The sequence below is a fragment of the Struthio camelus genome, chromosome 21 (genome assembly GCF_040807025.1).
Source record: "Struthio camelus isolate bStrCam1 chromosome 21, bStrCam1.hap1, whole genome shotgun sequence".
Taxonomy (NCBI): Eukaryota; Metazoa; Chordata; class Aves; order Struthioniformes; family Struthionidae; genus Struthio; species Struthio camelus.
Genome location: NC_090962.1, coordinates 13615283 through 13642150, shown reverse-complemented (window position 1 = coordinate 13642150; position 26868 = coordinate 13615283). Strand labels below are relative to the sequence as shown.

The following is a 26868-nucleotide window of genomic DNA, read 5'->3' as shown; positions in this document are numbered from 1 at the left end:
GCCGGCGGGGAGAAAAGACATGAGGGAGGGGGCCAAGCCTGGACGGTGCCGTCTCCCCCCACCGCCACGCCGTGCATCCAGGAGAGCCGCCCCGGCAGGGGAGCCGGCGGGCGATCGCCGGCATAGGGTGCCCGGGCATGCCCCTCGCCCGGATGTGACTCAGCAGAGACCGGGGCGCAGCTCATCACAGCGATGGAATGCGCCGCCACGCTCAGCCAGCGGGGGAACAAAAGGGCTTTATCAGCCTCCCTCCCCGCCCCGCTCCAAGCCGCGGAAAAAGGAGGGACGCACCCCCCCTCCGGCGCACACCCCTCCCCGAGCTGCCCTGCGGGCAAAGGCCTTCCGGCGGGTGCTGAGGCCTGACAAACTCAGCGCATCCCCCCCGCGGGCTGCCCTCCTCCCCCCGCCGCGGTTTTTGAGGGGGGGATGCCTGAATGCCGGGCAGGAGGAAGCGGAGCACATCCGGACGGAAGAAGGAGGCTGGGCCAGAACCGGCCTCTCCCTGGGTTAAAAATAATCCCGGGTTTCCATAGCGCCACGGGGAAGCGACCTCGCGGCCGGCTCCGGCTCCGGCTCCGGGGGGGCCCGGCCCGGCCCGGCCCGCCGCGTGGATCCAGGAGCTGATCCAGCCGCCGGCGAGCAGGAGGAGGGGGGAGGCAGGCCCCGCTTTGGGCACCGAATCAGTGCACGGCGCTGCACGTCCGGAGAGAGCGGCGCAGCCCGGCTCCCGGCAAAGGCGGCGCATCCAAGCACGGGAATTTGGGGCTGACTCTTGTCCCCCACTGACAACCTGCATCCCTGTCGCCCGGGACCCCCGCCATCCCGTATGCCCCCAGTCCCACACCCCCATCACCGAGGACCCCCACCATCCTGCATCCCCATCGCTCGGGAGTGCCACTGTCCTGCATCCCCCCTGTCCCACATCCCCACTGTCCAGGACCCCCGCCGTCCTCCATCCCAATCGCCTGGGACCCCCACTGTCCTGCATCCCCCCTATCCCGCATCCCCATTGCCCAGCACCCCCGCCATCCCATATCCGCATTGCCCAGGACCCCCACCATCCCACATCCCCATCACCCGGCACTCCCTGTCATCCTGCATTCCCCCCGTCCTGCATCCCCATTGCCCAGGACCCCCGCCGTCCCATATCCCTGTCGCCCAGGACCCCCACCATCCTGCACCCCCCCATCCCTCATCCCCATCACCCGGGACCCCCACCATCCCGCATTCCCATCGCCCAGGACACTCGCCATCTCACATCCCCCCATCCCGCATCCCCATTGCCCAGGACCCCTGTGGTCCCGTATCCCCGTCGCCCGGGACCCCCACTGCCCCGCATCCCCCCTCCCGCATCCCCGTCTCCCCACCCCCCATCTGCACCGTCCCGTCTCCCCACCCCCTGCAGCATCCCCATCGCCCTCCCTTCTGCCCCCCTTTTTCAGCACCACGGTCACCTTAAAAGCTCGGCTCCGTCCCCTTGCACCCCGTCACCCTTTGTATTAAAAAATGGGGTGCGCACAGGTTTTAAAAGCAGCCGCTGTTTAATGGGTGGGAGAGGCCGGAGGCCTGGGTGAGGGGCTGCCGGGGGCCGCGGGTTCCGGCAGGAGGCCGGCGGCCACCTGGTCGCGGCGCCAGAGCCGCTCGACCAAGGCGTCGAGCAGCGGGGCGACCTCGGCCAGCTCGGCGCAGGCCCCGGCGTCCTGCCGCCGCCGCTGCTGCCGCCGCGGCACGCTGCGCGCCCGGAGCACAGGCAGGCGCCAGGCCCGCTCGAAGGCCGCCACGTCCCGCTCTGTCACGTCCGCCTGCGGCGACTGGTCGAACCTGGGTGCGGGCGGTCAAGGGAGACGGACCCCCAGATCCCCTTCCCGCGTGGCGGGTTGGCGGCAGCGCTCGCCATGGGCGTAACGAAAGCTGCGTTCTCAGCTCGCCGCCTAACACCCCCGAACCGGGCTCAGGCGAACCGACGTGGGAAGGGGGGGGTGGCGGCCCCCCAAAACGGCGGCGGGACGCCGGAAGGATACTTGGTGCCGACGACCACCCTGAGGAGGTTTTCCCCCGGCTGCGTCACGCGGGCCATCTGGGCCGGCAGGTCCTCGAAGGAGGAGCGGTCGGTGAAGGAGAAGAGGAAGAGGACGCCGTCCGCCTCCTCCTTGCAAGCCTGCCGGGCAGCGAGCGTCACGCCGGCGCGCCCCGGGTCGCGCCGCGTCCCCGCCGCTCCCCCTCCCAGCGTCTCTCACCGGCAGGACGTGGTCGAATTTCTTCAGCGCCGCTTCGCCGCAGTCCCAAAAATCCAGCTGGAACATGACGGGGCGCCCGGTCTCCCGCACCTTGGCCGGCCAGTACACCGTGGTGGCCTGGATGCCTGCGGAGAAACGGCCGGCGGTGGTGGCCCCCCGCCGCCGCCGCCCCCCGCCCGCGCCGGCCCCGTCCTACCCAGCGTCTCGTGGTGCGCGGCCGGCACCTCCGTCCCTGCCAGCGCGGCCACCAGCGCCGTCTTGCCCACGCCGCTCTTGCCCGAGACGAAGAGCTTGTAGGTGGCCGTGGCGGTGGCCAGGGCCGGCGGCGGCGCCGGCCGCTCCAGGGAGCCTGCGGGAGCGGAGCGGGCTCAGGGCGCGAGGGCGGCGGCGGGGGCACCACGCGGGGGCGAAAGGCACGGGGTGGCGGGGGGTGCTCACCGAAAATCCTCCGGCGGCCCTTGTGCAGGATGGCGTCGCGGTGCGGCCGGCCGGCGGGCGACAGCAGCCAGCCCGGCTCCAGCGCCGAGGCCATGGCTGCGGCAGCGCCGGCCCGGGGGGATCCACCCGCCGGCCCCCGCCACGGGCTCTCGGCGCCCCCAAATCTGCCAGCGGCTGCAAGACACCCCGTCCTGCCCCTCCGTGGGACCCCCGCGCCCCCAAACGCGGCCAAGGGGCGGCAACGCTTCCCCCCCGCCCCAGGGACCCCCAGGGACCCCTCCGTGCCCCCCACCGCTCCTCCTGCCCCCCAAACCCTCCACGGGGGGGGAAGTGTGTCCCCCCCGCCCCACACGTCCCCTCCGTGCCCCCCACCGCTCCTCCTGCCCCCACAAACCCTCCACGGGGGGGGGAAGTGTGTCCCCCCCGCCCCACACGTCCCCTCCGCCCCCCACCGCTCCTCCTGCCCCCCCAAACCCTCCACGGGGGGGGGGAAGTGTGTCCCCCCCGCCCCACACGTCCCCTCCGCCCCCACCGCTCCTCCTGCCCCCCAAACCCTCCACGGGGGGGGAAGTGTGTCCCCCCCACCCCACACGTCCCCTCCGCCCCCACCGCTCCTCCTGCCCCCCAAACCCTCCACGGGGGGGGAAGTGTGTCCCCCCCGCCCCACACGTCCCCTCTGCCCCCACCGCTCCTCCTGCCCCCACAAACCCTCCACGGGGGGGGAAGTGCGTCCCCCCCCGCCCCACACGTCCCCTCCGCCCCCCACCGCTCCTCCTGCCCCCCCAAACCCTACACGGGGGGGGGGGAAGTGTGTCCCCCCCCGCCCCACACGTCCCCTCCGCCCCCCACCCCTCCTCCTGCCCCCACAAACCCTCCACGGGGGGGGAAGTGTGTCCCCCCCCGCCCCACACGTCCCCTCCGCCCCCACCGCTCCTCCTGCCCCCCAAACCCTCCACGGGGGGGGAAGTGTGTCCCCCCCCCGCCCCACACGTCCCCTCCGCCCCCACCGCTCCTCCTGCCCCCACAAACCCTCCACGGGGGGGGAAGTGTGTCCCCCCCCGCCCCACACGTCCCCTCCGCCCCCACCGCTCCTCCTGCCCCCACAAACCCTCCACGGGGGGGGAAGTGTGTCCCCGCCGCCCCACACGTCCCCTCCGCCCCCCACCGCTCCTCCTGCCCCCCAAACCCTCCACGGGGGGGGAAGTGTGTCCCCGCCGCCCCACACGTCCCCTCCGTGCCCCCCACCGCTCCTCCTGCCCCCCAAACCCTCCACGGCGGGGGGGAAGTGTGTCCCCGCCGCCCCACACGTCCCCTCCGCCCCCCACCGCTCCTCCTGCCCCCCAAACCCTCCACGGGGGGGGGGAAGTGTGTCCCCCCCCGCCCCACACGTCCCCTCCGCCCCCACCGCTCCTCCTGCCCCCCCAAACCCTACACGGGGGGGGGAAGTGTGTCCCCCCCGCCCCACACGTCCCCTCCGCCCCCACCGCTCCTCCTGCCCCCCAAACCCTCCACGGGGGGGGGAAGTGTGTCCCCCCCACCCCACACGTCCCCTCCGCCCCCCACCGCTCCTCCTGCCCCCCAAACCCTCCACGGGGGGGGAAGTGTGTCCCCCCCGCCCCACACGTCCCCTCCGCCCCCACCGCTCCTCCTGCCCCCACAAACCCTCCACGGGGGGGGAAGTGTGTCCCCGCCGCCCCACACGTCCCCTCCGCCCCCCACCGCTCCTCCTGCCCCCCAAACCCTACACGGGGGGGGGGAAGTGTGTCCCCCCCGCCCCACACGTCCCCTCCGCCCCCACCGCTCCTCCTGCCCCCACAAACCCTCCACGGGGGGGGAAGTGTGTCCCCCCCGCCCCACACGTCCCCTCCGCCCCCACCGCTCCTCCTGCCCCCACAAACCCTCCACGGGGGGGGCAGCGCGTCCCCCCCGCCCCATGGGCCCCCTCTGCACCCCCCAAGGCCCCTGCACCCCCCATAGCCTGTTACACCCCCCAGAACAGGCCCCCCGCACCCCCAGGGGCCCCTCTCACCCCTCATGTCCCCCCTTCCCCCCCCAGGAACACCCTCCATCCCCACAGGGCCCCCTCCCCCCCAAGGCCCCCTGCACCCCCATATCCTGCAAAGGGGGCCGCAGCACCTCCCCCCCTTGGCCCCCCCCAGGTCCTCTCCACCCCCCCGGGGGGACCCCTGCATCCCAAACCCTGACGGGGGGGGGGGGGGCAATACCTCACGTCCCGCCCCCACGGGCTCCCGGCACGCCAACCCCCCCGGGGGCGCCCCGACCCCCTGCGGCCCCCCCCCCAGGTGCCCCCCTCCGCCCCCTGCCTGTCCCTTTAAGGCGCTGCCCCCCACCGCCTCACCTGCGGCCACTTCCGCCTCGGCGCCCGGTGACGTCAGGAGGGGGCGGAGTCTCGCCCCGCCCTCTTCCCCGCCCACCCGCCCGCGGCGCATGCGCCCTGGAGGCGGGGGGGGGGGAGCGACGTGGAGCAAAGGGGGAGCACCCGGCTATGGGGGGGAGCCCAAGCCTGGGGTGCGGCGCCCCCGGGGGCCCGGCTCCCCAGCCCCTCTGGGCCAGCTCCATAGGGGGCGATGGGGGGCCCAGCCCTATAGGCTGGGGGGGAGCCCTCTAGGTCGCGGGGTGCCCTGCAGGACGGGGGTGCAGGGGGCACAGGCCCCCTGGGGACACGGGTCCCCCTGGGCGGGATCCTCTGGTTTAGAGCCCCCCCCCCCCGAGTCTGCACCACCTTCCATTTTTTTCCCCTCCTCTCTTGGGCAAAACAATTTCCTCCGGGAAATCTTGCCTTTCTTCCTGAAATAAGGGCCCCAAAGCCCCCACTCTGTACCCGGCTGGAGGCCGCCCGCGCCCCAGGACGTGCCGGGGCAGGGGGCCGCCGGCTGCTGCTCGCCCCGGCGCTCGCCCGCCCCAGCCGCTTGGCGAAGGCAGTAAACAGCCATCCGTTGCTTCCGTTTTTATTTGTTAAACCGCTAAAAATTCATCGGGGAAACATTACCAAAAAAAAAAAAAAAAGAAAAAAAAACAGAAAGAAATTTACACAGATTTAAATATCACCAAAATTCACTTTTCATTCCTACGCTCGGCTGAGCCTAAAACGAGGGGTTGGGCGGGGGGCAGGGGGGTGAAGTGATACTCGTACACCTGAGTCGGGGGGAAAAAACCTCACTCACGGCCCCAGCGACACAGGCGTTGTGCGTACGACATGAGAGCGGTCCGTCTGTCCGTCCGTCCGTCCACACGGCAGGGAAGGAGACGGACGGTCGCAGCGGTGGGAGCAATTTATTGCAACCATGCGGGACGCGCAGGGAAGGAGGAGGAGGAAGAGGAGCGCCCACCGGACGGATGGCGGAGAGCACGAAGGACGCAAAGCCGCGAAGCGTTAACCATGCCGGGAGCACGAGGACGAAAACCGGGGTGGGGGGCAGTGCAGGACGTGTTTCCCTGTGAGACAATGAGGCATGATACGTTCGGTAATTAAATTTTGTGTTGCAGAGGCTGGATTTAATAAAGGTTTATCTACGGAGCTGGAAAGGGTGCTGTAATCCCTCCCCCCATCCCCCCAGCCCGAATCAGCTTGCAGAGCTCCGACAAGCAGGAGGATCTGCAAGCGAGACCAGCAAGTCATTAAATCCAGCTCCAAAAAAGTCAACAAGCAGTGAAATGTATTTCTTCCTTCTCCCAGAAATTTTAGACCCTTCCCACCCCCACGTGCCCGATCCCTTGGGCGTTCAATACCGATTTTCACTTCCCAGGACAACGACGGGAGCGATTTGGGCACTGAAAAAACCAGTGTGCGTGTGCGCATCTGCGGAGAGGTACTCTCAGCACCTTTTGGCCCAAAGGGGCAGGTTTTAGCAGAGAAATGCAAGCCTATGCCGGCAGTCACCCACTTCTGAGAGCCTCTTAAGAGGTCAAGCATCCCCCTCCACGGCCCGATGGCAGCGAGAACCGCGAGGGAACTGGAGGAGGGTTTTGATTGCAAACGTCTGGGTTAAAACTCTGCCTGAAGCGGTCACTAAGCCGAGGAAAAACTCAGTGGCCAGACAGACAGGGAGAAAACACACACACCAAAAAAAATATAAATAAAAAAAATAAAAAAGGTAAAAGGGCCACTTCATAGTAGTGCCAGGGCACAGGGCAACCGCCAGCTCTCCCCACCTCCAGCGGGCTGCGATTAGGGAAGGGTTTCCTATGTTCAAGCAGAAAGCTGTCTGGCTGAAAGGGAAGGAAGGAAGGTTGTCCCAGAAGGACACTCGAGTACAATCCATTGGGATTTTTCTTGGTTTTAATCTTTGCGGAAGGAGGCACATGCAAAGATGAGTCTCAGTTCCTGCGATCAAGGCTGATGCTGGCCCACCGTGCCGCTTGAATCCAAAATGACTGATATCCATCAGTTTGGCTAGGAAAAAAGATAAAGGGGGAGAGAACCAAAAAAAAGCGTTCCCAGGCTACAAGTTGCTGTTTTCGCGAATGCTACAAGCAATATTGCCTTGGACGTTTCCAGATATGTACTTACTACCTTGGCAGCTCAGCTCGGCCTGTCGGGGAAACGCCAAACTAGCAGCTTGATCCAGCACGAATTTTACCTGGCAGGTAAAATTTGACCTGGCACGGAAGGGAGGACTGCTAAAACAAGTCCTGCCTATCTAATTCTCGATGGCTTTGGCATTTCGATGCAACACTTTGTCCTTTCTTCCTTCTTAACGTCCTGTACACAGGACAGGAACGAGACTCTCGGGCCAAAAGGCTCAGAGACACACCAAAAAAAAAAAAAAAAAAAAAAAAAAAGGCATCCTGTTTGTGTTGAGCAAAGGTTACTGTTACGATTTGCAGTGCTGGAAGATTTCTTTTTAGATATTGCTGTTATTTTCCTTATACAGCCATACTTCAGAGTCAAGCATGGAAATAATCAGTGCATTCAAGCTAACAGCCTCCTGTCTGCAGGTATTCAGCATGTTCTTATAAAACCATTTTTACTGCCATTCCCTTAGGAGTTGTAGAGACATAGGAGGCCTCTTAACCCCTGAAAAAATTCTGAAGAGGATATTGCACGGCCGACTTCCCCACCTGTTCACCCTAAATTCTTGGCCTAGATACCAGCAAAGAGCTCCTGCTAGAGCCCAGCGACGTGGATCCTATCGGCACAGAGGTCCTTCCCTGCTGGCGAACACAATTCTCTTAACGGGGGTCTTACCGGGAACCGGAGGGCAGCACTGACGTTTCGCTTTGCATTTTATTGTTGTTCCCTAATTCACAGTTTCAATGCCTGCATGACAGAGGAAGGGCTTAAAAAGAAAAGGAGAGAGAAAGCCGAGGGGAGGGGAGGGAAGGAGGCGGTGGTGAACGGCTGGCGCCACATTATCTTTTTGCTCGCACAAAGTACAAGGCATTTGTTTTGGGATAGTACTTCACGTTCTGTTTCTTGTCCATGAGGCCACCAAATATGATTAGTTCCCCTCTGCCTTGCACCACTGTGTGTAAACTGGTCTCGGGCGGCCCCACCACAGAACTGCTATTGAACACTTTCCATTTGACTCGTCCTTTCTCCTTGGTCTCTTTAATGTCCAGCACGTACATCTGCATGGGTTTGCAGTTCATGCTCTGGTACAAAGGCTTGCCCACGTTTAGGGACTGCGGAGGATGGTGGCCCAGGCGGCGGGCAATGGGAGGTAAGGAGTGACCATCGCCTTGGGTGGAGGCTGGACGCTGCACCGACCCTGCCTCGGCACCGCTTGCGCTCTGGCTACCGGGGGACCCCGGCGAAGAAACGAGGGGAGGACTTAACGCTGCTGAGGCCGAGGCGCCTTTGGAGGACAGGGCTTTGACGGCCTCCAGGCTTCTCCGGAGTGCGCCGGGAGAGACGGCCCCCGGGAGGGAGCTAGCGACATGAGGCGGCGTGTGGATCCCGTTTGTCTGCTCGGGGGGGTTCCTCACGCTTCCGCTGACTGTCCTGCTGTCCACACCGTCCATCTGACAGATGATGGAAGCCGGTTTCTGCTCCCAGCTCAAATCGACAGACGCCAAGCGCAGGTCTTTCTGCTCCGGGAGCGAACCCCGCCTTGGTGCCAGGGAAAGCCCAACTTTCAGGTCATATCCTTCAGCAGCAGAAGGTGTGCTGGGCGATACGACCTGTACGGGGCTGTCCAAGGAAGCACCACCGGCTGCAGTGGCTCCAGGCGATAAACTCCCCCCGTTCAGCACAGGGGAACTGTCCCCTCTGGCTGGGGAGAGGCTCCCTTCCCGGGATCCCGATGGGGTTTGCCTCTGCGCTCTGGGTCGCAGGGTGCCCCAGCGGCCGTTCACACAAGGAGCCTCGTCTGTGTTCCTGACGGGAGACTGTGAACGGTATTCCCGTGTTTCGGGAACCAGGGCGGGCGGTGTGGCGCTGATGGGAGAAGGGCGAGAGTTCAAGCTGGGACTTAGCGGAGCTCTCCCGCTGGGAGCCTGGCTAAAGACCACAACGCACTGTCCCACCTGCAAGAGGAGAAGAAAGAGGGGGTTACAAACTACAGTACGTCTCTTCACGCTGTACTGGGGAGGCAGCTGGGAAACAGAAAGGAGATACGCAGTGTTCTGGACAGGCAGTAAAGATCAACAAATGTATGAGATGCCAGAGACCGCATCACACTGTAGGACCAAGCGGTTTGACTCCGGCACTTTCACAACATCCCTTTGAACACCATCATCACATCGCTGGCCCAAAGTCAGGCTCGTACCCTGCATGCAGGATGACACCACAGCTCCGGCGCTCCGTGATCTTCGTTCTCCACCTTGAGTGGCTGCCACGTCCAGGGGTTCGTATGCATGTGCAGCAACCAGGCATCTTTGAACAGCTGCAAAGAAAAGCGTGACAGATTTAGGAGCCTGGTTTACTGCCAGGAGATCTCTGTCGGGGTGGAAGGAACAGAGTTTTGCAGCTGCCTTGCTCCAGACAGAGGAATGGTGACCTAGATTAGGATCTGAAAGCGGAAGAGTGACTACACCTCACTACAGCTATGGACAAGTCACTTCATCTACATCTTTTATCCCTTTATAAAATCAGGGCTAATTCTTCTGAGACTCAATTAACCTTGGCGAGCTGCTCAGATAGTGCCTGGGGTGCTTTTTATTAATTAAAGGCAGCTCTAGCTATAGTGACAGCTTCACTGGGAAATCTACAGCATGGGTGCCCAGATCAGAAAGACAGCGCTTCGCAGGATACGAAGCCCCTGACGTCTGGGGGCTGCCACCCAGACAGCACACACGATCCCCCCCTCCCCAAGGGCTCAGGCTTACAGTGAGACACATGCAATTCCCGCTCCCCAGATTATACTCACTGCATTGGGACCACCGCAGCCACCAAGGATTAAGATGGTTTCATCATCTATTACAATCTGGGGGGGGGGCAAAGAAGAGCGTTTCAGACCAGGAAGGATGCAGAGCGGTCCCCTGCGCTTTCAGCAAGGCCTACGAGTACAGGCAGAGCCCGCCGACAGCTTCTTGGTGACGCAGACATTGCTGAATTTTGTCTGCCCCAGCGTGAGGGGTGGAGCTGGGATAGAGAGCCGGTTTTGCTGGGCCCAGGGCAACGCAGAGTTCACCCCACTGCCTCAGCCTTTTCTCCTTGTCCCAAAGAGCTCACAAACCAGTCCCTCTTATGGGTGAGCACAACCACCCTTCCCTAAGCTCCACACGGGCCCAGCAGCAGAGATCTCCACACCGCTCTTTACAGGAAGGGAGGAGGCAAAAGGCCCGTCTGGCAGGCCACGTGCTTCGGGGCAATATTTGTTAGCTGCTTGCAGCAGCACGGTCCTTGTGAGCTAGTGCCTTAGTCTCCTTTTCCAGTGGATGGAGAAAAAGGTACTTTAAAGCACAACCCATCTGATCTCTTCTAGGTTGAGATGAACCTCACACTAAGCACTACTGACTGTCCTTCTGGGGACTGTAAAGGGAAACTAGCTGCGATGGAGAGGCCAGCATTGAGCCAAGTGACTCCCACGTGCTCACTGCCCTGGGCAGGCAATGAACAGGCACTCCCAGACCCACACCCTTAGCAGGGACAATCCCAAGTCACTCGAATCAAGACAGAGTAATTAAGGGGGTACCAGCATGGGATACTATTTCATGGTTCTTTAACTGCCAAGGGTGATGTTAGCCGTTTTTTGCTCTAACAGGCAAACCCCAGCAATTTGTTTTCTAGAAATGAAACGGTCATGCAATTCTGAGTCATGTGCAAGACACGGCACAGTATCTACCTGAACATTAAGGAGATTTAAGAGTGCAACCTCACCAAATAAATGGCTAGAAAATATAGGCCTGGCAGGCAAAGACCACAAAGATAACTTGGAAATTGGGCAATAGTTTTCAGGAGAGCCACAGGGGGCTGCCTGGAAGCTGGAAAGAAGCCAGACGAGGCTTAATCTCTGATTTATCTTTTGCAGCCTGTGCTCATGCGAGAGCTGGCTCTGGAGCTGAATAAGTGAAGGAGAGCATCACCTGAGATTGGCCACCTCGCGGGTGAGGGCTAGGCCCAGAGATGTTTGGCTTGGACCAAGCCCACTGCTCGAGATCCAGCACCCAGACATCGTTGCTCCTGCAGGGATGAGACAACACACTGAGCCAAAGGCACAGACACTCACTTCCCTCGAGGTCCCAGATAAGCACCCGGCTGCAGCACTGCCCTGGTTCCGGATGATACTGCTGATACAACCCAGGCCTTCAGGCGTTTAAAATGCTGATTTAGGGCAGATGCTCCCTGCCAAAATTGGGCTCCCTTCCCTTGTGTTGGTGCCTCAAGGGAATTCCCCAGAAGAGGTGAAAGGCGTAGGAAGTTAGCAGGCAGACCCCAAAGCTGGCCTGCAGCAAGTACTAGCCAATCTCTCATCCTAGATGCATGAGGGCAGGAAGGGGTAAGCAGAGAGGATCACCACAGTCTCCTCTGATGAACAAACTGCTCCACATCTGCACACGAGCTTTCCACATGCCTCACCTCGCTCTCTCCTGCCCCAGTTCAGGGCACTGTTTCGAGCTGCACTGAGCAGAAATCAAAGCTTGGAAAGCAGCAGCAGGGTAATCCTGCACCAAAACACTACAAACTATCCTAGGACAGATACAACGCATGCCTTTCTTGCGGGAGCACTTGCGAACCATCTTCCCTCCCAACTTACATTTGCCGAGATCCTAGCGAGCCCCCAAAGACGATCATTTTGTCTTTGATGACACAGGAGGAGTGTCCTGCCATGGGAGGGGGGCCGTGAGTGGTCACGATGCAGTTCCACCTGGCGGAAGAGGGAAGAAAACATTGACCATCAGACGAGAAAGGGAAGCACTGAAAGAATGGCAAAAAAGAAAAATCCCAAGGGCCAGCAAAGTCCTCAAGAATGTATTACAAAGGAAAACCTCAGGGAAAACCTACAGAGAGTCAAATAATAATGAAACTAATTAGAAATACTAATGTGCTAAACATTCTTAAAACATGACAAAGTCACAAGGCCAAGTTGGAAATATTGCCCCTTTCAATTAAGTTTGCCCTGAACTATTTCCAACACGGTTTAATTACAGTGTTCTAAAGTCACTACCCAAAAGTGCATTGGATAATTGACAGTTTTGATGATTAAACATTCTCAATGAAAGAGAAGGAAAATTCATCGTCGCTTTGATACAGCACTGGCTCCTTTCTCACACAAAGATCAGCGGAAATGCGAGGTCTAAAACCAGCAGAACGGTGTTTAAAGGGAATAAGAAAATTCCTGCCATCTCCTTGGTCACTGCCAGGTACATTCTTCGTCTGGGAGCTTTAAAGGCAAAGAACCCTCCAAAACAGTCTATACAACCGCTTGATCGCTTCCTCCTTTAAGCGTCACAAGGGGCCTTAAATTCAGACCATCGCCAAAAACAAAAGCGCCAGGAGTTAAGGTTTTATCTCTTATTTTCCTCAAAGACCTCAAGCAAACAGCCAAGTGAATTACATATTTAAAATATACACATCCGTTTTTCCTGCCTGGCTGGAAGATGTTCCAGAAAACACTTGGGAGAGTCTGATATATTTTAGGTATGAGTCTAGAGAAATATGGAAGTAACCGAGAGGTCTCAGAGAGCAGCATGCTCAGGTCTCTGGGGCCTGACCGTGATGCCGTGCTTTTTTTTTTTTTTTTTTTTTTTTTTTTTAAAAACAAGCCTCAGACATGCCAGGATTGGCCACACCTAGGAAGCTGAGAGTGTACGTATCTTCCCGGCTTTATGAGCTGGTCCCAAGTGAGCTTGGAGAGACACCCTCCAGCAGCTCTCCAGGGTCAAAGCATGTGCTTCGAATCCAGATGTTCTCTTCCTTACCAGTTTTTTGAGGGCGAATAAGTATGGATTTCATCGAAGAACCTCTCCGGCTGGTGCAGAGGGTAAGGGCTTGGCCGCGTCCACCCACCAAAGAGCACGAGCAAGTCCTTGTAGACAACCAGCGTGGCCCCAGCCTTGGGCGAGGGGTAGGAACCTGAGCAGGGGTAGAAAAGGGGAAAGGTGAGGACATCATAGTCAACGTGGGCACCAAGCTGTGCGATAAAAACACGACAAAGTGGGAAACTCCCCCTTTAAAAAGACGGAAAAGAAGAGAAGACAAAATCGGAGTCGGGAGCCCGGGAAGAAAACTACTGCCAATTTGTGTCATGGTAATTAGTAGGAGCCTGAAAGCACATTTCATGTATGGCAAAACATCTGTCAGTCACTGACAGGAAATTACTAGCTTTCTAACATTCCCCTTTAAATTATTGCTTTAGTGTGGAATAAAAGCAATAATTACCTCCAAATACCTACTAACGTCTCCCCAAGGAAGGGGCGAGAACAAATACCAATTCTAACGCATCCAGCATTGCTCACGGCAGCTCACTCCCGAGCAGCAGTGCATATCGAATCCCATTTTTGCAAAGTGGCACAATTAACCCTAAGCCCTCGCCACGAGGATTAACAGTCACTCCTCAATGTCGCAAAAGCATGGCAGGCTGCAATGGCACCCGACGAAGTCGATGGCTGCAAAGAGCAGCACCGGTGGCTACCGAGGCAGCAGTGTAATGGCCAAGCGCTCCTGCCCTCTCCCGTACGTCCTTGATGCCCGAAATCCAGCATCAGACCAGGTGTTAATTCTGCAAGCCTAAGGGATTTCGTCTCCCACAAGGTGGGCAACTCTCATGAGACATCTCCCCAGCTGCAGCAGCTCAGTAGGCCAGTGAAACGGGGAAGCCTGGACAACGCAACACTCCTCTGCTAGTTATTAAGGGATTTATGCTCATCTTTATGCTTCAAAAGCCTTGGGGATCCCAGGCTGTTGCTCAGCTCAGGCCAGGCACCTTCTGGGCTGCAAAATAAAAATACAAATCCTGCTTGCTCCAGCTGCCAGAGGTGCTGCGTCGCAACTTTGACGAATACGCGGTGTGAAGTTTTAGACATCCTCGACCTAGGAAAACACCAAAGCTTCTCCAGACGCACCAACACGACCAAGCTGCTTTCCTCCCATGGCCGTCACCAGCACCAGGCAGAGTCCTCAACCTCTGGAGACGTGCCTGCAAATAGTCACGCCACAGGGCTTCAAGTGAGAGCTGGTGGCATCTTGTCATGAGGAGGGTGCAAACCCAGCAGCGTGCACAGCCGGCCACACGAGTGCACTGGGCTGCGGGAACTGGGGGCAGCTCAAGGGCAAGGCCACGCGTTTAGCCTCAAAAGTGCTGTCCTCCCTCTCCAAAAGGCTGAGTTAACAAACCGACCTCTAGTGTCCTAATAGGAGGGCTTGGAGAAGCATTTTTAGCAGGTAATGACATGCAGAACAGAGACTATTTTTAAAAGAAACCAGAACAGCTATTTTAAGATGTTGCAGCTGAGAAAAGTGATTTGATTGTGATGGTTTCCAGGTGGCAGGCATTAAAAGCTGAGCCAAAAGCGCATCCCCCCCCCCCCCCAATCCAGACGCAAAAGAGATGACAACAGAGCCCCTGAGCTCTCTGCCTCTCTCTAGGGACCAAGCACATTTCGCTGCTGCTCTCAGGTACTTGGGAAAAGGGGAACAAAGTCCTTCAGGAAACCGTTCTCACACTATTTGCATGCTCAAGTATATCCAGAGCTAGACCCAAGGTCTCCTTAAAGATTAAAAGGCCAGAAGAGGGTCACATTTGGTTACTCTTTGTTCCCAGTCAAATTCTTCATTTCCAGCTTTCCTGGGTCATTACATGGCTACGAGTAATGGAGTCAGCCTGACGCAAAAAGCTGCCAGTAGGAACCCAGCAGTGTCAAGGCAGCCAGGGAGGAGAAGCTGTTATACCAACTGCTATTTCCACAGACATTCGTGCCAGCAGGTTTCCAGCACAAATATTTCTCCAGGAGGGCATAAACTCACTCTCCCAAGCTCGGTGGTGCAAATTAGCTGTTAGCAAATATTTCTGCCTGGCTTGCAGAGAATCAGCTTGCCTTTTCCATCGAGGGTACTGCGAGATAGCACTGGACTGCACGGCACGGGCTGCAGGAACGTCTCTGCGACAGAGACGCCGGCACGAGCTGAAAGCTTCTGTCTGTTTTTAAATATGGACAGGAGTTATTTTTAAACAAAAAGGGTTAGCAAGAATTGTTCCAGCGCAAGTCGGGATGGAGTTACAGGAACAGAGCAGCACTTTGCTCAAAAAAGTCCGGATGCCAGAGAGTAGGAAAAGCAACCGTACGACTGCTACAACCCGAAAGTCAAACCCCTGCCTCAGACGCAGTTCCCAAAAGATTCAACAGCAATTATGCAGACAGTCCAAGGTAGAGGCTAGCCCTGTTTTTTTCAAGAAGTTTTGCCTATTACTGGACATTGTACAGGTATAAACAAAAGTGAAGCTTCACTCTGCTATGCGTGAAAAAAATCTTAGTTTTAGAAGTCAAAGTTTTCCTTTTAAAGCTACCCTCTTCCAATCTGATAAGCAGAGGATCGTGGTATTCACACGGCTTCAAAGGAAGCTGGCAACACAAAGAAGTGCCAAGCGTTTCCATTCGGAAGCTCCATCTCTGCATGATCAACCCATGAACTTCAGTTGACGCACGGAGTACACAAAAACAGAGCAGCATCTCAATGCAAGATGACTGTGCAAGAGGAACACGCCAAAAACTTGTCAGATCAGAGATGACTTAACTTTACCCATTTTGTACTCCAGAGGAAACATTTTGGACTGAAACCAGGAGAACTAGCATCTCCTACTTCTCTCCAAAGAGAGGGAAGCAGAGGGGTGCTGGTGTCCCAGGAGTGGAGATCTAACACAGCAGCCTCGTGGACACCCAGATGATCAGGAATGCACCAAAGTGATGGCAGAATGAAACCTTTACAACATGGCCAAGAACATGTTGATTGCGGCCATAATTATCCAGAGAGGTATTCAGGGGCCTGGAATAACTGCACTTAGCTTTGGAGCAGCAGTGGATGCTATTCCAAACTCAGGGCTGGCAGTTTAAGAGGTTAAGAGTATATACACAAACACCTCTGACAGAAGTCAGTGTTAGAAGGTGACTGCATTTGCACTCACTTCCACCACCACAATGAGCACGTGATGCCACCGCTGCCTTCCCGGGCCTCTTTCCCATGGGGTTCGGGAAGGCCAGGAGCATCTCGAGGAACCCAGAGCACCAAAACGAGAGCCCCGACCGTGCCAGGCAAAGCGGAAATGTGGCAGCAGCCTGCGTGACTCCAGGTCACAAGTACACACAGCACAAAGGCAAGGTCTGCCATCAGGAACATCAAAGGGACCTGTCTCAATTGCCGCAACCCCTGTAACACCGCCCTCAAAGTCAGGGAGCTTTATAGGATGCACGAAGCAGCATTTCAAAGACAGGCAGCAGCATCATTGACACAGGAGGGCTTCTTCCTCTCCAGGATTTTAATGAATCGCTAGTAGCGTCCTGCCATTTGCATTTGCAAATACAGAGTCTTCTGTTCTTCTGCAGGCACTGGTATCCTTGAGTCCAGGCGAAGAGCATGAAGAGCATCGTTAGCTAATTGCACTGTTTTCAACTGCTTCCTCTGTCAACAATTCAACCCTGATGAAAAGCAGAGGGGGCTCTTCCTTGCGGAGGGTAAAATGGGTACCCAAGCTCCACACCCTGATAAAGCCCAGTACCAGATTTTATTTCCTTGGGGATACAAATTTAAGCATGCAGAGGGTGGAGCGCAATTAACTACTTCTAAACATAGCCAGAAACATCTCTTTACAAGTGACACCATTTATTCATTAGAGATGAGTGGCAGAAAGCTGGTCAGAGCTATTTTTTCCCCACCTGATGAATTTTCCTAGCTCACAAAGCAGATACATACCTCAAAGGGGGGAAAAAAAAAAGTAAAGAAAAACTCCAGCTTATATGGGTTCCTGAAGAGAAATGCCAATCTCTGATCTTTTCTGAAACGAGCTATAGATGCTACCTATTTATGATATATCCTTATAAGCATTTTTTTAAAGCCTATTCAGTCCTCTAATGCAACTGGAGCAGCACACACAGATCAGTGGCCACAAGAACAAACAAAAAACACTATAAGGGGATGCTTAATGCATGTTTCCAGACTAGCCTTTTATCTGAGCCAGGCAGAGCCCCGAGGAACTCCAAAAAGAGGGTGTAACCTGAATATTACAGAGCAGAGCTTGAATGATGAAAATAAAAATGAAGGGGAAAAAAATGCATGGCTTCTGATGGGATGGCTCTGCACAGATGAAAGAATTGGTTCAGATCAATAGAATTTGGGGAAGTATCGGAAAAGAGGAGCTCCACTGGAGTAAAGCTAAGCGTTTGCAGAACCCTAAAAGTAAAGTGAAGATGCAGAAAGAGTTCTCTACACTAGGGAGGTAAATACTGCGGGAATTTTATCGTGGAAGACTAAGCTTTCTGGATATAGATTAGAGAAATGATCCTAATAATGGCCGGGGGCTGTTAATCGCTGCTTCCGACGGTTTTCTCAGGCAGCCTCGGCTCCCACCAGAGATGACGCTATTTTCGATACGGTTCCAGTGAGCCGATCACAGTCATCATGAGCCAATTCATTTACATGAAATGACAGGCTAAACAAAAGCAGGCCTGCGGCCGAGTTTCCGATTTCAAAGGGCGAGCTGAGAAATTAAAGTAAGCGAGTCCAGCAGCCAGAGGATTTCAATATGAAGGAAGTCAAGCCCGCAATCTGTGCGCCAAATGCGCAGGAGGGTTTTAGGGAAGGGCTCCAGGGCGAACGGCACCTACCTGCACCAGCAAAATGCAACGGGCAGCCCTGCCACACGGCAGCTCAGGCCACGCTCACACACGTGAGCAAATTCCCATAGGGGCTGGGTAAGGAGGCACTTAATCTCATGAGATATCATATCAGTGGAATATATTACTCCAAAGAAAGGGTGAAAGCCAGAGACAGACGCTGAACTGAATAATCAGATATAAAAAAAAAACACACTGGCCAGCGCCGGTAACCTGCACTTGTGTGTCCTGCACTTTTTGCAGTCACGTGAAGCACAGCCTCGTCCTGCAGCCGGGACAAGGCTGTTCAGCCTATCGTGAAACTTTCACACCAGCGTGAAACCCCCACATCTTTTCCCCTCTATGGGAAGGGAACCAGAGAAGAAATAAAACCCCTTGGTTCACAGTCCAGCCTGGATTTTTCCATTCTAGTCGACAGATTTGCCCAAAGCTTTTCCCTCCAGCCGTCTGCTGAGCCAGGGTCTTGCAACAGAAAGACGACACAAGTTGCCTGCCCTCGGGAGGGCATCAGTCCAGAGGTCAGAATATAGAGCAGGCTGCAGAGAAGAGCTTCGGGCAATCGTAACATTAGCATCAGAATTGGGAAATGCCAAAGGAGAGCAGCTATGGGAAAGGGGAGCAGGTGGGCATCCTCGTGGCAGGTCTTGCCCCAGCTCTTTACAAAAGTCAAATCACAGCATTTAGGATTCACCACAAGGCAGCACTCGGCTGGCTTGGATTTACTGCCTGACAATCACCTGTTTTTATTCTGAGACATTAAAAATGAGGCTTTGGGATTATGAATGTTTTCAAGGCAGGCTTCAATTGGGCCTTCTAAGCCTTAGAGCTTTTAAGAACCAGGAAAATATAATTCCCCCCTACCAGAGCCACATGCAACTTAGCTTTCCTTGAAATCTGGGCTCAAAAGAATTCTTCCTCTTGCTTGGAAATATTATATTGGAGGAAATGAGATCTACTTCTGCTGAAGTGTCTGTCCCACAAACAGAAATTAAGTTTTGCAGGATTTAAAAACAAAAACAGAACACACACACACACCCCACATACAAGATCTGAGTTGAGCCTTCCCAACAGGCACAGCCTATTGCAATCAAAAATTTTTCAGGCACCTATCTGCTGCATACAAAATACCTCTCAATTAGTGGGAAAGAATCCATGCACCTCTGCAGAACTAAGAGAGGTTTTCTCTCCCCTCAATCTAACTGCAAGAATGTAAAAGTCCAGGTACACAACTTAGCCATGACCACAGCCACCTTGAATTTTAGAACAGCTGTCACACAGAAAAGTTTCCTCTGTGCTCTCTGTGCACAACTTCCACTCTACAATTGCACTGACTCATGGCACAAGCGCAGGAAAACCTGTAGTATTGAATTCAAGGCCCAGTTTCTTGCTGTCTTTCATGTGGAAGCAGAGATCAGAAGTCTCCATCAGAGAGGATGAGTTACTTCCAAGCTTTGCAATGTCATGCAGTCATTTCTGCCCTGGAAATTCCCCTGTGTCAGACCTTTAGGGTCCAATCCGTCTGTAAAGCTGTTTCGAGTCACCATTAGGAGCAGCGGTGTCCTCCGAGCCCTGTGCAACAGGATTGAACCACTCTTTACTAGCGTTCGTCAAAAATTTCTTTATGCTGCAACGCTGTCAGTGTTGATTCTATGCCAGCAAGAGTATGAAGAGTCTTTACCTCCTTCCCACATAATGAGTGTCCACCTTTCTTTGCAAAGCTCTGCTTAGTTACTTGTTTCCTCCCCCCCCCCCCCCGCCCTAAGTGATATTGCGCCCTGCAGAATTTGAGCCATTTGAGTCACAGGGTAACAGGCTACATAAAAGAACTCAAGATGCTAATTAAAGAGCTCAAGAGTTGAAGACAAAAAGGGTTGATCGGCTCCTGCTGCTTGTATTCCCTCAAGGATGCGAATGCAAAAAAAAAAAAGGAAATTGCTCTATCAGACTGCACTGTACTAATAACAGACTAATTTTAGGGAAGGGATTGACGTGCGTGAGAGTTAGCAGAGGGGCATGCTCAATCTGTGCTATACTCCACACGTTGTGGCAAAGGGGACATTGCAGAGCAATTTCACAGCTTGGAGAACCCAGTTGGCCCTTTCAGCGCAACACAAAACTAGCAATGTTTCAGGAAATTACTGCTGCGTAATTTTGTGAGCTTATAGCTCATCCTCAGGATGACCAAGGTGGGCAAGGAGAGAAGAACATGCCTGTAGAAGTCAGCTACCCCTACTAAGAGTCCAAATATAACACACACACACCCCTGGCATTCAGTCCCGCTCTTGGCGTCTTTTTTCTAACCAGCTCTTCCCCTACCCGCAGTTTCCCTCTTCTTATTGTAGCATTACGGCTGATTGTCTCAAAAAGCCATTAGTTCCTGCACTACGCTTTGCTCACCCAAGAAGTGCGTTTTTCTCCTGGCTTCCCTAACTCTTGCACTCAATGCCAAATTTTTGTTGAATATTTCATACAAGGACTAAATATTCCACTTTGGCCTGAAAACAAACATGATGCAGTGCTTGGTCATCCTGCATGGCTACCAGACCTAAGGAGAGATATTAAAGCATATGTTTTTGTGAAAGACATAAAAGCAGGTTATGAAGTGCAAGCCCTTTCAGACAGTGAACTCCTTAAAGTGCCTGATAATAATAGTGCAATATAGTACATATTGCAAAGTAGAAATCCTCATGCTTAATGTTGCGTGTTCATTGAACTGCATATTTAATCACTGTAGACAGGATCATTAATGCAAAGGCTCAACAGCAACCTTAGCTTAAAGCAGCAAAACTCCGAGTCCAGACGTGCACCCGCTCGCTCAGCTGACTTGGAAGGAGTTTTTGCCGATAGGTGGCCCCACAGCCTGCCTGAAGCCTTTCCGAAAGTCCCAGCTCCTTCTCAACAGACAAGGTGAAACCTTTACGCAGCCCTAAATCCATCAGGGTAGCAGGGTTTCACTTCACCGACCAAAAACGGAGCGTCCCCTCCGCTAAGGTGGGACGTAACCACCCAGGAGGGGACACAGGGCAACGCATCTAAAAGGAGAAAGGAGTAACTCCCATGTCAAGCGAGGAGGGAGTCCGTGGCCAGACAAATGCTCCAAGGCAACCACGGTACCTCCTGCACCTCTAATGCCAAGGGGCAGTGTCCAGGAGGAAGGCACTGGCCTAGCACCAGGAGCTACTTCAGACTATCCGCTTTCTTTCCAGCACGATGCATGATTTCTGTTAGAGATATTGCAGCTGTAAACTCTAGTTAAGTGCAGCTGGGGCACCTGTTTGAATTTAAGCCTTCTTTCCTGAAAAAGAAAGGGGGGCAGGGGGAAGGGGAAAAAAAAAAAAAAAAAAAAAGAGACGATTTCACAAGTGCCTTGTTTCCTTTGGTTGTTCTCAGCCTCCTGATCGCTTTTTGAATACTTGGGCTGAAGTAACCAAACTCAGAGGAACAGATATCCTAAAGAAATAACATTCTCTACAGTTTTGTGAAATCACGTGTCAGGAAGAGGACAGACTCCTAAAAGGGAGTGCTGTCACAGACCTTGCCTAGTACATTAAGACCCCCAAAAACTTACTCAGAAAAAAAAAAAGCAGCCCTAGGAAATCAGGCCTAACTTCTATGGCTCATGGAAATACCAGTTTGAAGGATTACAGCCCTGTACCTTGAGACCATTAAAAAAAAGCAAACTGCTCTCCAAGCACTAATTTTTAGAGGCTGTATAACGAGTATTTCAGGATAGACACTTCTACTCAATTTTCCAATGACAGGTGCTCAAAGTTTTACCCCCAGTAGCCTAACTCTCCAATATGTTAAACATTCAGGCATTTCCAAACTCACAGGGAGCTACTGGGTGGTCAGTACCATTAAAAAGACACAACTGCTTATTTGTCTATATAAGGATTCCTAACCTTGGGAACCTATTTTTGCAGATTTATGGTCCTATTATAAGAGGGACACAAATAGTTTTCCCCAATTTTGGTATAAAATGCTCATGAGCAATGTTTTCAGATAACCCAGGGTCATGTTTAAAATGAGCATACATTACCCTGGACTCGAAAAAGCGGCACACATCAAACAGCCCTCGACGGCCAGCCGCCCTTTCCCTGTTCAAGGCTACCTTTGTGTGTTGTTTGTGGAGAAAAGGGGGATCAGAGAAGCTAAGAGTTCACTGCACCAGTCTCGGACATGGAGGCCAATAAAGGCAATAGTGGGAAAAATTCCTCTGTTAATCTCTGGAGGGATCTGCGCCCGGGGACCTTCTCTCTCAGAAGCTAAATCTAACAAGGTTAAAGCAACAAGCTATGTTTCGTGCCTTTCTGCTAGATCCACACTGATAATGTCTTAAGAGGGGTCTGGCAACCATTTCTGAGGAAATAAAAATGAAAGAGCGCTCCAAACATAAGAGATAAGAAACTGAATGCAAGGAAAGACTTCAGAAGTCACTGCTGCTACACGAACTGAATGCAGGGGGAAGGAGGAAGGAGCAGACCTGCAGGTTCAGCCATCTTTATGGCCTCACGTGCCTTAAAGGGCAGTGGCAACTGCCTTGCTGCAAAGCAGGCAACATGACGGAGCCTGGGGACTCTGTTGATTTGTCTGCATTTACACTTCCATCCGCCAAGAATACGCACATCAGCTCAGTGCTGAAACAAAAGGACTACTCCATGCAGAAAGACAAGAGAGTTTCTATGAGAGATACATGTCACACAGGCATATTTCAAACCCCCAGCACACGGTTTTTGAATCACTCCCCCTCTCATCAGCATTCATCTGGGAGAGGGTGCATTAAAACCATTCCTCATCGAGTACGTCACTCCATCATAGGCACAGGCATGCTGGCTATACTACATCAGGGTTGCCAGCTCTGATTTGAGCAAAGCTCTCGTCAAAAAAATTAAATTCCAACGCGCTAAAGCACAGCGCCAAGTGCCGGGCTGAGAGCAGACGGCAACCAGCAAGTGCAAGTTATGGTGTGCAACAGGAACGGGAAGGAGAGACACACCCAGAGGGCTCCTTGCTAGGGCAATTCTGGCCTTTTTCATTTCAGGACCCTCTCGATTTCAACCAACGTCCAAGATGTCCATGAAAGACATCCAGCACACCCACAGACTAAAATATACCCCACCTGCTGAACCAGGATAGGCATCAGGTATCCTTTCCCCACGACTCAGTTTCTGCCCCGACGTAGCTGCTCAGCCTTTCTTTCCCTTGCGGTTCAATGCCTAAAGCGAACCTCAAAGACCCTGGACCTGTACTGAGGCAAGCGGAAAACCAGATCATCGTTTAATCGCTTCCCCCACCTCATGCTCCAGAAAAGCACCAGCTATTCCTGCCACATCAGGCTAAACTGTCAGAGGCAAGACAAAAGGGCAGCAAAAGGGCAAAGCAAACCGTTTGCCCTGCAGAACTGACACAGGAGAATCGTGCCTTGCTTACTCGCTGACAAAAGCAGGCTAGCAATCACTTCGGGGAGCGAATTTCCCACAGTAGGGACTGTTTCTTACGTTTTGCATATGGATAAAAATTTGCTGAACTCCCAACAGCTGCAGAACTGACGCAGCACTTCAAGAGTGGGGAATGGGAGAGAGAAACTGCCGGTTGCTTTTGCCTGCTGATACATGTGCCACCTTTACTGAGTCTTAAAACCACCGTATCAGTTCACGTAGTTATTCGCCAGCAGAGATAGCCATAGGAACGTGCACAGTGTGGCCTTGGGGGCAAGCGGGAGCACATGCAGCTCTTTCATCTGAAGCCACACAGCCCAGGCAAAGTGAGCAGCCAACGCACCACGCGAAGGTTCAACACGGCTGTGGTGCCCGAACGGGATCGGCCACAAACTCATCCCCATTGTGCGCCTGTTCCCACCTCCGCGCGGGCCGACTTCTTCAAAGTGATTCCTGCCCGTCTCTGGTGCTGCATTCCCGCAAGGCCGCGCGCAACGGGAAACAGCAGCAGCAGCAGCAGCATCTTGGCATCTCTGCGGAAAAGGCAAGAACCTTTTAAATTGCTCAACAGATCCTGCATTTCTCTGCCGCCACCCTCAAGTCAGGAGACGGATGAAGGAAAAAGAAAAGACAAAGTTATGGAGTGACTCCATGAACTCTGCAGCTCTTGCCCAGACTCCCAGTGTCACTCGATGTTATTCCTGTAACCGAAGTGCTTAGAAGTGCTATGGGAACCTGGCTCAGGCGCATCGATAAGAGAAGTTAAACAATGCAGCCTGGGTCAAGGGGCAGGCTGCAGCCAGGCACAGTCAGGGTGAAGGAGGGAGAGGGCTGTGCAGAGAGATGATTTTCAGATGCAGAAAAGACGCTTTCCCCCCCTCTGTGAAAGGCGTCCGCGTTGGAAAAAAAACAAACAAAAAACAAAAAAAAATCTCCTTCCCTGCAAGAGAGGAAACGACCAAGAATCACAGCTCCTTTCAGATGCACATACATTTTAGAGCATCAGTTGCAGCTGGGTTCTGAAAAATCATGCATTAACAGGTTTCTAGCTATTCCTCCATTTTATACACCACAGATGCGTGGATTCAAAATGCTGGAGAATGGGAGGCACGGGTATTTTTTGCTCCGATATTGGCAGTCCGCAATCCTATTTCCCCTTCTGTTGTCTAGAGTTTAAAAGCTACAACCCTGCTTTCTCTCTAAAGCCTTTATATATAAAGAACTGCTCTCAGTGCTGCCTCCGCTTTCTGTATGGAGCGGAAAGGATCTAAGAGCTTTAGAGCAACCAGGGAAGAAGAGGGTGGACTTCAGGCTTTTCCTGGCTGGACTGGTGAAAGCATATGCAGGACTCGCACACGCCCAGTCAGTGGGTATGTTCCACTTCCAAGTCCCTGGCATCACCCACGTAACGCTGCCAAACTGGAAGGCACGTCGTTTCTCAGCTGGCCTCCAAGGAAAGAGCTCACCACCTTCTGCAGCACTGAAGACACCACCTTCACTGCCATCCAGGAGGGAGAGTCTTTCTGAACGCAGCTATTGATGGGACAGACCTGGCAGAAAATCCACCCAGAGGGGCAAAAGTTCCTCGTTCACCTGAGCGAGAGGCTGTGCCAAGTTGTTTCAGAACAAAACAGATACAGATGACAGGAACTGTCATGGGTTAAATGCAAAGAGGCCAAGAAAGGAGGAAGACAGGGCCTGGCAAAGTAAAGGGAGGAGAGATGCGTGTTGTAAACAAAACTCACATCAAGCATCTTGGAACAGGTTGCCCAGAGAGGTGGAGGAGTCTCCTCCTTTGGAGATATTCAAAACCTGCCTGGACGCGATCCTGGGCAATGTGATCTAGATGACCCTGCTTGAGCAGGGGGGTTAGACTAGGTGATCTCCAGAGGTCCCTTCCAACCTTGGTCATTCTGTGATCTAATCTCCACCACAGAGCAAAGCTATTGAACCCAAACACCGATGGATTCGTCTCCTGCAAAGCAGCCCTCCGTGCACAAGCAATACCTTTCCGATGAGGCTTCGGCAGATTAATTTGTAGCAGCTTAAAAAACAACCACCACCCTTCACCTGTCAATTTTTAATCTCTTGGCCTTGAAACGCTTCACATTTAATAACGTAAATTTCATTAGAGGTGTTTTTCTAAACCACCCAAGCGAAGAAAGAAACAAATTAGCACACTGTCTGCCTTGCACAGACTAACCAAGGGACTAAAAGGCACCGAGAAACACCTGAGCTCTGCGGAGCCACAGCTTGGAGCTTGCTGAACAAGCTCGGGGGGGGCGTGCTCTCTCTCTCTCTCTGGAAGGGCATGAATGAAGTTAAATTCCATATTCGGGGGACTCTGCTTCCTTTGGAAAGCAGGGCGTACTCCCTGCAGTATCTCATCTTGCAGCAGAAATGGTTTAAGGTGCTGCCCAACTGCAGTTTTCATTCCCAGTGCAGCTCTAAGCGACAGACCCTGCGTACTTCAGTGTGCTATGCTTTGCAGAATTTCTGCACGTACCATCAGCTATGTTTCTCTAGCTACCAGGACTCCTCTTCAAAAGACATTCTTGCCTTTTATTTCCACACTGCAGCTTAACATTTTTAAAAAAGCCTTCTCCCTCAGCACTCCTTCTTGGCTCCCAGCCTGACACGAGAGCACCGGGTTGGAGAATACAGCTGTCAAAGACTACTACCACTTCACTGCTGTTACTAATCTGCTTGTAAACCTGGGAGCCCAAAGAGGAAAAAGCTCAGTATATTAAAACAGCAAAAGCAATTTTGAGAAACCTTTGCTGCCACAGTGCCTCTGTCCCAAAGGACAGCGTGAACGTGATGAGCATGTCAGATGGCAGGCAGCACAAGCCTGCTCAATACCTGTACATACAAATGCAGTAACTCATTTTCCAAAATACTGGCACCAAGGTTTGAGCATCTCTTAATAACACAGGGCTGAGGGGATTTACATTTCTACAGCAGCTTTCATCTGATGCTCCGAGAGCCTTTCGGAGGCTTTTCAGTAAAGCTCTGTGCAAAACCTGCCAAACGGGCACTGGGGACATTTCACAGGTCAGGTATGGAGACAGAAGTCAGGCAGCTGAACCCAAGGAGAGCTTGTTTTTAAACTACTACAGGACAGAGAAACTTAAGCCAGAGAGAGTTTCCAACGGGATCAAGTCACTCCAGGTGTGAGGGCTCCAATAGGCTTTCGACTACAGTGGAAGAGTCAATGAGGGCTTCTGATGTCAACCTGCAAAGTTTTAGCTCTGCAAATGCAGAAACACACTCTACACCTATGAAACTCAAAGTTCCATAAAAAATAAACAGATCAGATCAGGAAAAAGAGCTAGAGAAAGACTTTACTCTTCCAGGCTCCTTTCAGTGCTACAACAGCATTGTTCCCTTCATTCAGATCTCATCCATCCCAATTTTCAGCCAGAAAGACACTACACAGATGGAAATTCCTCCAAATGTGTTTCATTAACCTGTTCTACTTCGAAGTATCAGACACCTGAAGCCAGCAGCTGTAGCTGTAATTA

At 54.0% G+C, this 26868-nt stretch overlaps 2 protein-coding genes across 11 annotated transcripts in view; both read right to left on the bottom strand.

Annotated features, from left to right (window-relative positions):
* Positions 1-1519: 1519 nt before the first annotated feature.
* On the bottom strand, positions 1520-5100 carry CPLANE2 (ciliogenesis and planar polarity effector complex subunit 2). Of its 2 annotated transcripts, XM_068915850.1 has the most exons (6): positions 5035-5100; positions 2676-2866; positions 2434-2586; positions 2238-2362; positions 2022-2158; positions 1520-1821 (listed from the first exon to the last, which is right to left on the bottom strand). In XM_068915850.1, exons 2-6 carry the CDS (start codon positions 2767-2769, stop codon positions 1542-1544), a joined length of 789 nt encoding a protein of 262 aa, XP_068771951.1. In that variant the 5' UTR covers positions 2770-2866; positions 5035-5100; the 3' UTR covers positions 1520-1541. The 2 variants fall into 2 exon arrangements, with proteins under 2 accessions (XP_068771951.1, XP_068771952.1); XM_068915851.1 differs by lacking the exon at positions 2434-2586.
* A 528-nt stretch (positions 5101-5628) lies between these two features.
* The window catches only part of FBXO42 (F-box protein 42), a 58231-nt gene continuing 36991 nt past the window's right edge, over positions 5629-26868 (bottom strand). For all 9 annotated transcript variants that reach the window (XM_068916309.1, XM_068916311.1, XM_068916308.1 and 6 more), the window contains 6 exons: positions 13002-13155; positions 11837-11947; positions 11166-11262; positions 10007-10063; positions 9407-9523; positions 5629-9164 (listed from right to left, as the gene is read on the bottom strand). In XM_068916309.1, the coding sequence (XP_068772410.1) occupies positions 8049-9164; positions 9407-9523; positions 10007-10063; positions 11166-11262; positions 11837-11947; positions 13002-13155 (1652 nt within the window). In that variant the 3' untranslated portion in view covers positions 5629-8048. The remainder of the gene's footprint in view (positions 9165-9406; positions 9524-10006; positions 10064-11165; positions 11263-11836; positions 11948-13001; positions 13156-26868) is intronic.